The sequence below is a fragment of the Trichomycterus rosablanca genome, chromosome 12 (genome assembly GCF_030014385.1).
Source record: "Trichomycterus rosablanca isolate fTriRos1 chromosome 12, fTriRos1.hap1, whole genome shotgun sequence".
Classification (NCBI taxonomy): domain Eukaryota; kingdom Metazoa; phylum Chordata; class Actinopteri; order Siluriformes; family Trichomycteridae; genus Trichomycterus; species Trichomycterus rosablanca.
The window spans coordinates 10,496,283-10,509,454 of NC_085999.1; the positions used below are offsets into that span (position 1 = coordinate 10,496,283).

General features: G+C 39.2%; 1 protein-coding gene across 3 annotated transcripts in view; it reads right to left on the minus strand.

Moving 5' to 3' along the window:
• The window catches only part of LOC134323869 (diacylglycerol kinase beta), a 144,129-nt gene that overhangs the window by 102,471 nt on the left and 28,486 nt on the right, over positions 1 to 13,172 (minus strand). For all 3 annotated transcript variants that reach the window (XM_063005430.1, XM_063005431.1, XM_063005429.1), the window contains exon 2: positions 1,917 to 2,277. In XM_063005430.1, coding sequence (XP_062861500.1) covers positions 1,917 to 1,983 — 67 coding nt within the window. In that variant the 5' untranslated portion in view covers positions 1,984 to 2,277. The remainder of the gene's footprint in view (positions 1 to 1,916; positions 2,278 to 13,172) is intronic.

Here is a 13,172-nt window from a genome sequence, read left to right on the forward strand (position 1 = left end):
AGCCAATACACTGTAACAGAAAGCCCACCATCCCAAAGGCATAATATTAATGTAATCTGACAGTAAAAGGTACTTTCATTTGTCTACTATAACATAAATATATACTGAAAACATTGTTTAATCCTAAAGTGCCTCCAACCACAGCCTGTGTAATCATTTTAACAGTATTAAAAATGTCTCGTGCAAGAAATCAGGAGAACCTTTGACTCCTTTCCAAAACTTAGGGTTGGAAAAATAAGGAGAATATACAGCTATTGTTACATACACAGGACCACCACAGAGCAGGTATTATTTAGGTGGTGGATCATTCTCAGCACTGCAGTGACACTGACATGGTGGTGGTGTGTTAGTGTGTGTTGTGCTGGTATGAGTGGATCAGACACAGCAGTGCTAATGGAGTTTTTAAATACCGTGTCCACTCACTGTCCACTCTATTAGACACTCCTACCTAGTTGGTCCACTTGAACCACCAAGTCAGAGACGATCGCTCATCTATTGCTGCTGTTTGAGCTGGTCATCTTCTAGACCTTTATCAGTGGTCACAGGACACTGCCCACAGGGTGCTGTTGGATGGATATATTTTTGGTTGGTGGACTATTCTCAGTCCAGCAGTGACAGTGAGATGTTTAAAAACTCCAGCAGCGCTGCTGTGTCTTATCCACTCATACCAGCACAACACACACTAACACACCACCACCATGTCAGTGTCACTGCAGTGCTGAGAATGATCCACCACCCAAATAATACCTGCTCTGTAGTGGTCCTGGGAGAGTCCTGACCATTGAAGAACAGCATGAAGGTGGGGGGGCGGGGGGGTAACAAAGCATGCAGAGAAATAGATGGACAACAGTCAGTAATTGTAGAACTACAAAGTGCTTCTATATGGTAAGTGAAGCTGATAAAATGGACAATGTGTGTACAACAATGAGGTGGTTTTAATGTTATGGCTGATCGGTGTATATTCAGAGTAAAGCATTTCCACCTAACTCTGTCTGCTGCATTCGTGTCATGTTCGCGTCATGTCAAGGGTTTTAGCTTCTCAAACAAAATTATTAAGAGAAATCAAATTCTAAATGTGTTTATATTTACCAAAAAATAGTCAGTAAAATCATTTCTACTAGAATTAAATAATTCTTTGTGTTTTTCACTCATAAAAACCTTTTACAAAGTAATTTACATCTCCTATCAGCCGGTGCCTACAGAGACTCATGATTAGCTGTGTGTCTGTAAGATGCAGGACAATGGCTGGACTGCAATTACAGTGTCTACTGGCTGATCAATGATGCCTGCACAGAGACGGGGGTATAATAATAATAATAATAATGGAGATTGGTGCGTGACTCTCCAGGTGTAAAACGCATCCTAATATAAAAGAAGCGGTTGGTACTGCTCATGTCTCAGAGGAGGCGTGTGATGGTTGTGCCCCTTCTTGGTCAGGAGTGGAGGTCTGCAGCAGTAGAGGTGAATTGTAATCGGGTATTTGAATACAACTTGATTGGGGGAAACAAAAAAATGTGAAAAAAAAATTCATGCCAAATATAAGGCAATTACTTTTTTTCACTAGTGATGTAGGTTTTAAATAAGTGTTTTTATTTAATAACCTAATGATCATTTAAAAGCTGCATTTTGTGTTTACTTGTGTTGTCTTTATCTTATATTAAAATTAGCTGGAGAATCTGAAACACTGAAATGTGACAAATGAGCTAAAATAGAAGAAATCGGGTGGGGGCAAATACTTTTGCACAGCACTGTAGAGAATTGTGGATGTAACTGAGATTCTGGAGAACGGCCACCTTAAAAAGCGAACATGAACAACTTAACAAATCAGTCAGACATGAGCTATACGTTGGAACTAAACACTCAGACGTGAGCCGTAAATGTAGCTTTGTTTTGTGACTGACATATCCATTACTCACACTCGCTGTACTGCTGCAGCTGGGAGAACTCGGCTGGGCTCAGACACACCCAGCTCCTGTCGCTCATCTCGCCGGCCAAAGTGTGAAGGGGTGCGTGGAGGCGCTGCTGATTAGCCCTGGCTTATATGGGTAATGGAGGTGCGCAGGTCTGGCATCATCCCAGCTCTTTTAGGGACCAGATGGTAAAAAGTTGGCACTGCGGTGGAGAAGTCCAGGAATGAGAAGATGAGGGAACACGAGTGGTGAGTCAAGGTGAAACAGTCAAGGTGAATCTGTCGAGGTGGGACAGGATGTGGCTGTGATTTGCACTGTGGGTAGGTTCACACAGGGGAGATCACTGTTGTCCATGAAGCACAGCAACCTACAGGAGGGGAAAAAAATAATTAGCATTAAACGTTGATCAAGGTTGACACAAGGTGAATTTATATGCAGTGAATGTAATCAAGCGTCATGCTGAAATTACACAGATTACACAGTGAGAACTGAAACCTCAGTGCCTGCTGTCAACAAATCTTGCTGCAGGTCTTTTGCAGGCATTTGAGGGTTTTTGACCACCCAACTCAGCCGGTAATAGTTTCCTCTTTTTCCACGCCCAGGTAGTGTAGCTATCCTTCAATAAACCTGCAAACTTACAGTCAACAAACCCCTCACCAGTTCAGATATTTGATGCCTTTTACCTCAAGCACACCTTGTGCAACTAAGAAAACCTTTGATTTGCAACACCTGATTTGCAAATGTGATAACTTTTGTTCAGGGGGTTGAATAATTCTGAGACTGCATCAGGCATTATAAGTGGCATTTTGTGTTGAATTTGGAGGAACCACTGTTTGTATTACGAGGGTTCTTCAAAAAGTTTCTGCACTTTTTAAAACTCTTAAGAATTTCAAAAACCTTTTTTTGGTTGAGCGTGTAGCCATGGGTACACTGCTGCTTTCACATCATCATCATATGAGAATCTTCTTCCCCTTAAAGCTTTCTTGAGAGTCCAAAAGGTGGAAATCAGATGGCGCTAAATCCGAACTATATTTATTTATGTATTAGGATTTTAATGTTTTACACACTCTGGTTCCATCAATGACAGAAACGATAGTTACTCACACAAGATTCATCAGTTCACAAGGTTATATAGAACACAGTCATGGATAATTTTGTATCTCCAATCCACCTGACATGCAAGTCTTTGGACTGTGGGTCCCGGAGGAAACCCAAACAGACACGGGGAGAACATGCAAACTCCACACAGAAAGGACCCGGACCACCCCACCTGGGGATCAAACCAAGGACCTTCTTGCTGTGAGGCGACAGTGCTACCCACTGAGCCACCGTGCCGCCTGCAAAACCGGACTATAAGCTCTCTCTCAGTCTCTCACTTTTATATTTCTAACCAAAATATAAAAGTGCAGAAAATCTTTGAAGATCCCTCGTAATTGTGTTAAGCTGTTTAAATTGTTCTTGTTTGATTGGTTTATAGCAAACAACTGAAAGTTTGTACACTTTCCTAATTACCCTCATTTTCAATAGGAGTTGAATAATTTGATTGCAGCTGTTTTGATGCCAGTTTTAAGGGCCAGTCAGTAACTAAATCACATGGGTCTGGGTTCCTCTGTGCTCAGTATGTAGCACTAATCAATGCCTCTCTCTGTCTGAGAACAGAATGCTACTCAGCACCATGAAAAAAAAAATCAACAGCAGTTTAGCAGCAATGCCATGGGAAATGAGGAGCCAACAATCAAAGCCCATAAATCCTCTGTGAGGAGACCGAGCAAAAGGAACAACATGATGGAGAGTGGAGATGAAGAGCAAAGAATTACAAATCTGTGGGTGATGCCAGGGGATCTATAATGCATGCCACTGCATTTTCCCTTTTGGCTAAATGTGCAGTAAAGTAATGTGTAGTGTTTTGTTGTGTGGTGTACCAACGGACTCAGAAAATATATAACGCAGCCTGAATAGGACCTGTTTTACTCTCTTTAAACCAGCACAAGGTAGCAACAAAGTGACAGGAAGAAAAGCAAAGATATGAACTGTATATGGATAAAAGAAAAGAAAAACAATTAGAAAAATAATTATTTAAGCGTATACATTAATAAAATGTACATTAATTAACTAGAGTGGTGCAGCAGTAAATTACTCTATCCCACCATAGCTGAGATCCGGGTTTAAATCTCAGCAGTGCTACCGAGTGGCCGGGTGTCTATACAAATATGATTGGCTACATCTGATGCCGGGACGGATGGCTAACGGATGTCTAGGGTATTTCTGCTTTATGCCCAGTAATTTACAGTAAAACTTCCAGGATAAAGTGGTTGATGAAAATATAATTAAATGAACAGACTAAGCCGCTCAGGTGGTGCAGCGGTAAAACACGCTAGCACACCAGAGCTGGGATTTTGAATACATCGTATTGAATCTTAGCTCTGCCATCCGGCTGGGCTGGGCAGCTACATGAACAACAATTGGCTGTTGTTCACAGGGTTGGGATGAGCCGGACCAGGGTTCCTCATAACTGACGCAATTGTGACCTCTGCTAGCTGATTGATGGCGCCTGCGCAGAGTTGAGGAATAATGCGTTGATCAAGGTGTGGCTCTCCGTGCACAAGGCTGATCCGCATATGAACTCGCCTCGTGCAGGTGAAAAGATACAGTCTCTACTGAGCATATGTCGGAGGGGATGTGTGTCAGTTGCGAAGCTTCTCAGTCAGCAGTGGAGGGTTGTATCGGTAGAGGTGAAGCGTAATGCAATCAGGGTAATTGGATACAACTAGCTTAGGGAAGAAAAATCAGAGAAAAAGGGAAAAAAACTAATATAACTAATATAACTATAATATATAATATAACTAATAAATAACTACTTTTTTTTAATTCTATATAGTTTCAGTGGTACTTCTTGAGCTCTGCTGTGTGCTTCAGTCAAATTCCCTCATCACTTACTTGTCTGAAGTAAAATGAGTTCCTATATGATTAATAAACACAAATTAAATTATATTTTTAAGACATTTGTAGATACACCAGTCTTTTTAATCGTTTTACCAGTGCAGTTTCATTTTTCTAGGCTTAATTTGGGAACTATTCAAGCAGGGCATACAGTAGATGAATAAATAAAATACATAAAATAAGGCACAGCGGTAAAATACGCTAGCGCACCAGAGCTGGGATTTTGAATACATCATATCAAATTTTTAGCAATGCCATCCGAATGGGGCTCCTCATAACTGGTGATGGCGTCTGCGCAGAGTTGGGGAACAATGCAGATCAGGGTGTGCACAAGGCTGATCTGCATATGAATTCTCCTCATGCAGAGATGCAGTTGGTACTGCACACGTGTCGGAGGGGGCATGTGTCAGTTGCGAAGGTCCTCAGTCAGCAGTGGAGGGTTGTATCGGTAGAGGTGAAGCATAATGCAATCAGGGTAATTGGATATGACTAGATTAGGGGAGAAAATTGGGGGGTGGAACTGGAAAAAAAGAGAAAATATATATATGTAAAAAAAAATAAATAAATAAATAAAATAAAATATATAAAATAAAAGACTTTATGCAAAATATTAGCAACAACCCAAAACCCATTTTTTGTTTAAGACATTAATTATAAGACAATGACTACCTGGGTAAATTCTGTTTTGAAAGAGTACTTTCTTTATTAAGGAAAAAAAAAAAAACAATTAAAGAAGACATTAAATTAAAGAGGGCTTGCAGTAATTAAGCCTGTGTGTGGCTGAACTAAAGTAGTCCATAATACTTATAGTGTTCCTTCATTATTTAACCTGATGTATGTATGTTGATACCTGCACCAAAAGAAATTCCTTAAACATCTGGTACTTGGCAAATAATAAAGATTCTAATTCTGAAACAGAACAAAAAAATTTAAAAAATAACTACCGCAAACAACTGTGAAAGCCAGTATCTTTAAATAAAAAAAAAACCTGGAACAGTGGTTTATCTTTTAAAAACTTGTTTGCTGGCCAAAATTTCTATTGACAACCCATCCAAAATTCACAAAATAACCCAGACAAACATCTAAAGAACAGCAGGCTGCACTCGCCTCAGATATAATTACTGTTAGTGGTTCCACCATTACAAAGAAACAGAGCTGCTCTGCTGCATAATGGCCTGGATGAGAAGTCACAATTTACTGTATCATGAATTCTGCTGTCTACCAAAAAACTCCGCAGTGAAAATTTATATGATGGGAGCCAATATAAATTAGTGTCTGTTGACTGTATGAGATGCTCGCCGGGCAGGATGGGAGACAAAAACAGAAAAAAAACCCTGCAGACTAATAACTACTAAATAACAACTAATAACTTGGGGACAGTGGTAGCCTATGGGTAGGGCTTTGGGCTGTCCATCGAAATGTTGTAGGTTCATATCCTACGCTTTGACACACAGCCACTGTTGGCCCTTGAGCAAGGCCCTCTCAGCTCCAGGGGTGCCATACACAAGCTGACCTTGCGCTCTGACCACAGCTTCCAAACAAGATGTGATATGTGGAAAACAAATTTCATTGTACTGTACACATGCACACATACGTATATATGACAACTTAAGCCACTGTTCTGTTCTTCTTCTAAAAAGTCTGGAGAGATGCTGAGCCGCGCGTTATCATCAATATCTGGTCATCAGTGCGGTCACCATCTGGTCATCATCAAACAATTCAAACCACAAGAGCAAGTCAATTGTAAAATGACACAAAATGATTTGGCTGTGGTGGGATTTAAACCAGCAACCTTACAACCAAAAGTCCAGTTCCTTATACAATGCTCTACCATTGCCCGACCAGCTGCATAACCTTGTGTAGTTTTCCTACCAACCCTGGTTTCCTAATTGTTTTATCACACAGCCTCACAAAATAAACAATCAGCTGTTGGAGATAATTAACAGAAATGATTGTCCATCAGTAACGGATACTAAGTGAAACTCGTTTAGATTGGGTTTAATGATTGTGCTTATTGGTCTATAATTAAAATATCTGATTATAAAGAATCAGACAGGGGTATCCGATGGCCATAAAAAGACAAGGGATGAATACATGACAATGAGACAACTAATGAATTTGATCCTTATATTATTATCACACAGATAACAAAATAAAATACACAATAATATGAGTCCACATACATAAATACATAAACATACAAACCCAGTTCCAAGTTGGAGTCTATTCCAGCTTTTCAATGGGTGCAAGGCACACAGTAACACCCTGGATGGGGCGCCAGTCCAAAGCAGGGCAGACACACATACACACACACATAGACACACTCATTCACCTATAGGGCAATTTAGTATCTCCAATTAACCTGACTGCATGTTTTTGGACTGCGGGAGAAAACCGGAGCTCCCGGAGGAAACCCTTGCAGACACGGGGAGAACATGCAAACTCCACACAGAAAGGACATGGATCGCCCGGCCTGGGGATCGAACCCAGGACCTTCTTGCTGTGAGGAGACAGTGCTTGTTAATATTATGTTAATATTTATTTTTTACATTTAGAAAAACGCAATTTCCTTCGGGATCAATAAAGTCTTATCTTATCTTATCTTAAAAACAAAAAGCTAACATAAGCAAAACACTAATATATTGTGAAATAAAGACAATCTTGCACTGTGATCAAATGTGGAAATCACAAATACGAGGGCTTCAGAAACACAAAAAAAGAACAAATCTTGATCTTTTAAAAGTGAGCGTTCTTTTCATTTACAATTCAGTCCTTAATTTGCTGTTTTATTATTCTAGTATTTTAACTGCCCTCATAACTGCTTTTTTACCTTTTTATCTTAGACAGAAATTGATCTTCAGACAAACAATTTAATTTCTGCTGTAACACTCACCCTGGCTTAATACTCCAGTTATAGTTTTTCCATCATTCTGGGCCAGAAATAGTACTAGAGACTATAATTAGATCTGTGTAATTTCCTTTTGTCTGCTTTGGCTGACCTAACGGCTCATTTCAACTGTTTAACGTTTTTTCAGCCATATGTTACTGTGGACTTTGCCAGAGCATTTACAGTTCACTTCTCCTCTATCTAACAATTTTGTTATTTGAAGATAAAAATGAGGGCCAAATGAATGTTATTTCAAGTTACAGAACTTGGAGATTAGGGAAAGATTATTATATAGAGAGTTTTATGTGCTTACATTGACAAAGCATAACATTATGACCACTGACAGGTGAAATGAATAACACTGATTATCTCTTCATCACGGGACCTGTTAGTTGGGTGGGATATATTAGGCAGCAAGTGAACATTTTATCCTCAAACTTGATGTGTTAGAAGCTGGAAAAATGGGCAAGCGTAAGGATTTGAGCCAGTTTGTCAAAGACCAAATTGTGACGGCTAGACGACTGGGTCAGAGAATCTCCAAAACTGCGGGGTGGGGTGTTCCCAGTCTGCAGTGGTCAGTATCTATTAAAAGTGGTCCAAAGAAGGAACAGTGGTAAACTGGCGACAGGGTCATGGGCGGCCAAGGCTCATTGATGCACGTGGGGAGCGAAGGCTGGCCCGTGTGGTCCGATCCAACAGACGAGCTACTGTAGCTCCAATTGCTGAAGAAGTTAATGCTGGTTCTGATAGAAAGGTGTCAGAATACACAGTGCATCATAGTTGCAGGGCTTTTTGGGCAGCAAAAAGGGGTCCAACACAATATTAGGAAGGTGTTCATAATGTTATGCCTCATCAGTGTACAAAAACTGTAAGGTCAAAAATATGTGGACACTACTTCTAATAATGGGTTAATGTGTTCAGGTGTTTAATCCACACCACAGTGTTTCTAGTAAAGTGGCCAATTTGTATGACTTTTAACAGTATATGTTCTTGTACTGTGCACACTACATAACTCAATCATTTTTGTCTGCAATTTCTGTGGTGTCCAAAAGAGGGGTTTTAATTTATTAATCCCCAATACAGAGAATCGGATACGCCAATTTTACTTGGTTAGTGCCACAGTTTTAGTTTAACATAGTTGCTTAATTTATGTGCTTCTTGTTCAATGAAATGTTTTAGAGGCATATTTAAGGGGGCGATGGTGCATTATAGGAAAATCTGTACCAACGATAACTAAAAATAATGTGACAATATTTGACCTTTAAAAACCAAAGTATTTAAACAATATTGATAAACTAGACAGAAACATACACAGACTAGACGACATGAGGTATGTGGCGTAAATTAACAAGACAGTGAGGCCAGCATGACTAACAAAAGATGAAAAATAGGCAAGGTTAAAGTGTGTGTGTGTGTGTGTGTGTGTGTGTGTGTTCGTGTGTGTTTGTACGTGTGTATGGTTAATGGACTGCTGGAGACACGTGCTGATCTAAAGGATGGGGCGACCCCTCCATGCAGAGAGGGATTCTGTTTGCTCATGCAGTTTCCTAGCAACCTGACGTCATACAGTTGCTGCAAGGAGTTGAGCTGAAACAGGAAGGTTGTGTGTGTGTGTGTGTGTGTGTGTGTGTGTGTGTGTGTGCATGTGTTAAGAATCCCTGCTTGCAACCTAACAGCATAACCATCAAACAACAACACAAACATGAACTTTGTCGATCTGTGATTATTATAAATGAAGCGCAAATTTTGTATATATGACAATTGTATTACATTTATCCATTTCATGGCCAACTGTTTCAGACATACATCTAAGCTTTAGTGGAAGATAATTAATTATTATTATGAGACATATATTCTTATGAGTATTTTTATTATTATAATGTATTTATTTAAGTCATAATTTTTTATATATATATTTTTTGCATTTTTCTCCCAATTTAGTGTAGTCTATTTGTCTTCCGCTGCCGGGGGATCCCAGATTTTTTGCAGTTGAGGAGGGTATATTGCTGCTCACACCTCCGATGACCTGCACACAGCCCTTAACAAGACCCCTTTTCACCCACCCGGTCATCTCTTCCTGCAGGCACTGCCAGTTATGCCCGCTAGATGCCACACAGCCGACCGGTGGCAACGGCGAGTATCGAACCGAGGAGTTCAGAATCTTGGCGCTGGTGTGCTAGCGGAATATCCTGCTGCGCCACCTGGGTGCCTTCAAGTAATAATTTATGCCTGGTTATGTCAAATAAACAACTGGGTCACGGGTCTAGAAATAAGTAAAATATTTACCAATTAGGTAAAAGAATACCCAGCTATTTTACCCCACTCTGCATGGAATACATAAACTTTTACACTGTATTTAGACATACAGATCAGACACAAAATATAACTTACTAGCAATAAATACCTCAGGAGATTTAGGTATCTGTTAAGCTACAGGAGAAATAAAAATGTGAAGCCTCTGATGCTAAAAGAGTGGTTATAATTGGACCTGAAACTGAGACCAAAAAACTGACCACAGAAGTAAGCCTTTTTGATGGGTTTCCCTGTTTGATGACCTAAACTTAATGAAATCCTGTGAGGTGAGCTGAAGAAAATACTTTACAAGAGGGGTCCTATAAGCCTGGGGAGATTCAGTATTGATGAGGACTCTTCGGTTCAATGCTCTGTTTTATCCTTTCTCATCAACTTTATAGAAATAGACTTTGTGCTGATATTTAATACCCTCTTAAGGTTAGATTTCTTTTACATTTGTAGTAAGAAATTAAAGTATTAAGCCACAAAAACAGTTTACCCATCCTTACAAATGAGGCTGTTCCAGCAGAACACTAAATTATCCCTAGTAACCTTATCCTTTTATTCTGGGCTTCCCTGGATTCACAAGGCACAATGCAGGAAAACACCCCAAACGGGACATCAATCCATCAAAGAGCCTCGACCATCTTCCCTTAAGACAATTATGTCTTTATGTAGACACAGATCGGCCGACAGCACCTCGGGAGATTCAAACCTTAGATCCCAAACGCTTTTATTCAAGGTGACTTACACTTATCATTGAATGCTTTTTAAACAATTGAGGGTTTAGGGCCTTGCTCAGGGGCCCAGCAGTGGCAACTTGGTGATGGTAAGGCTTGAACTGACAACCTCATGATTACTAGGCCAGTACCTTAATTGCTGAGCTTAATTGCTGGCATAATTCATGGCTGCACATGTGGGTTTTTACCTCAAATATTTTATTCTAGACACTTCTTTCAGATTATTTGCCTCAAGCTGGACATGGAATAAATTTATGGATCTGATTAAACCTCCTACCAGAGAAGCTCAACCTAGTCAAGTACTGACTTCTAATTCAAAGAATTTATAGAATATATAAGGTATCCACCCCATGACAAGAAAAGGTATGTTTTAGTACTTCTATTTGAGTGTTTCTTTGCAAACAGGTCTTGAGTATTTCTTGCACGGCTCCTAAGTCATGTAATGTTAAAACCTACATGGAAAATTAAAAAAGATCATACTTTTTTTAAAGGCAAAAAATGGGAACAAGAAATAACAAAAAGCCATATATTCTATTCCAAAATAAAGTGTTTTTTAAACTGGTTATTTCTTATCTTTATAAATATTTCAGTAGGTTTCTTAATAATCTGTGCTATATTTAAACATGAGACAAAACACGACCTGGTTCAGATATAACAGGATTAGAAAACAGACTCAACTGTTCTATCATCCGTCAAAGCTCCATTCACTGAGATAATAAGTCTGAGTCACTCAGGTAGTGACTTTTTTAGTCAAAAAATAAAAAATGAAAGAGATTTCCCTTCTGGACTGACTGTATCCCATCTCTCTCCTGCTAGTTATGTCTGCTGTATGTACATTTCTCTAAATATGGGTAGGAAACGTGTCTGGTTTACTATAACATTGCAATTGTACATTTTGTAAGGCTAGATGAGATATAGCTGAGCTGCATTTTTCTTTCTTCCTTCCGTGGTCAAGCATGACTAGGGGGCAGGGTTTGACTGTCATGTTTAATCAAAGTGAGTGCTTAACATTAACAGCTATTTATTTCAACTATTGATTCCTCAATTTGACCATTTTTGGTGTTCATGGACCCATTTGTTCCAGCTAACATTTTAGACAACTACCTACAGTACGTCACAGTTGTAATGTGACTCACTGTGCTAAAAACATAACCGATGGTAACTTACGACCAAACAATGCCAAAACAAACTAAAACATAAGGTGTATGACATACAAAAAACCCAACAGTTTACTTTTTCCACCAACTTAACTTGAATAAGTATGGAGGTTTTTACTAAGATATTTAGCACCGTCAGAAATGCAATAGATTGCTCAGTAAACTGCATAATATTTCATTTTATTGCAGAAAAACATGTCTTGTTAGTGACTTGCTGAAAATCACCAATATTTCCTGAAATCTTAAGTGTTTTTTTGGTGTTGGTTTTTATGATAGTAAATTTTGTTCAACAGATTCATCTATTCTGGTTGGCCACATTAAGCACAAATAATAAAGCAGCCTATTTTTAGCATTTTTCTTATAAAATTTGCATTTTAATTACATTGACAATAAATGCCCAATTAACCACAGACAGCAATAACCTGTGCCTATATACTTAAACACAATATGTAAGTGGACAGTTTCCAAGACTCTCCCAGGACCACTACAGAGCAGGTATTATTTGGGTGGTGGGTCATTTTCAGCACTGCAGTGACACTGACATGGTGGTGGTGTGTTAGTGTGTGTTGTGCTCTTATGAGTGAATAAGACACAGCAATGCTGATGGAGTTTTTAAACACCTCACTGTCACTGCTGGACTGAGAATAGTTCACCAACCAAAAATATCCAGCCAACAGTGCCCCGTGGGCAGCGTCCTATGACATGTAATGTTGTATTAACTACATCTGGATTAATAACATAAATAAATATCATTACATTTATGTATAACTGACATACTGAATATAGGCCTTACTCTAGCACACTACCATAACAATGTGTTCTTATGTAAAATGTATTAACCACAGATTTATTTATACATAGTGCCTTATTTACCACATGTATTGTTATAAAACATACACAAATATAAAAAGAATATATTTGTAATTAAATAAGAAATCATATAAATTAGATGCATTATACAGTTATGTAAATGCAATTAATCTTTATAGCAATTGATTTCACTTTTTCCGTAAGGCTACTCACTCACTCACTTTCTTAACCGCTTATCCAATTAGGGTCGCACGTGCTGGAGCCTATCCCAGCTTTTCAATGGGCGCAAGGCACACAGTAACACCCTGGATGGGGTGTCAGACCATCGCAGGGCAGACACACACACACACACATGCAAACACCCATTCACCTATAGGGCAATTCAGTGTCTCCAATTAACCTCACTGCATGTTTTTGGACTATGGGAGGAAACCGG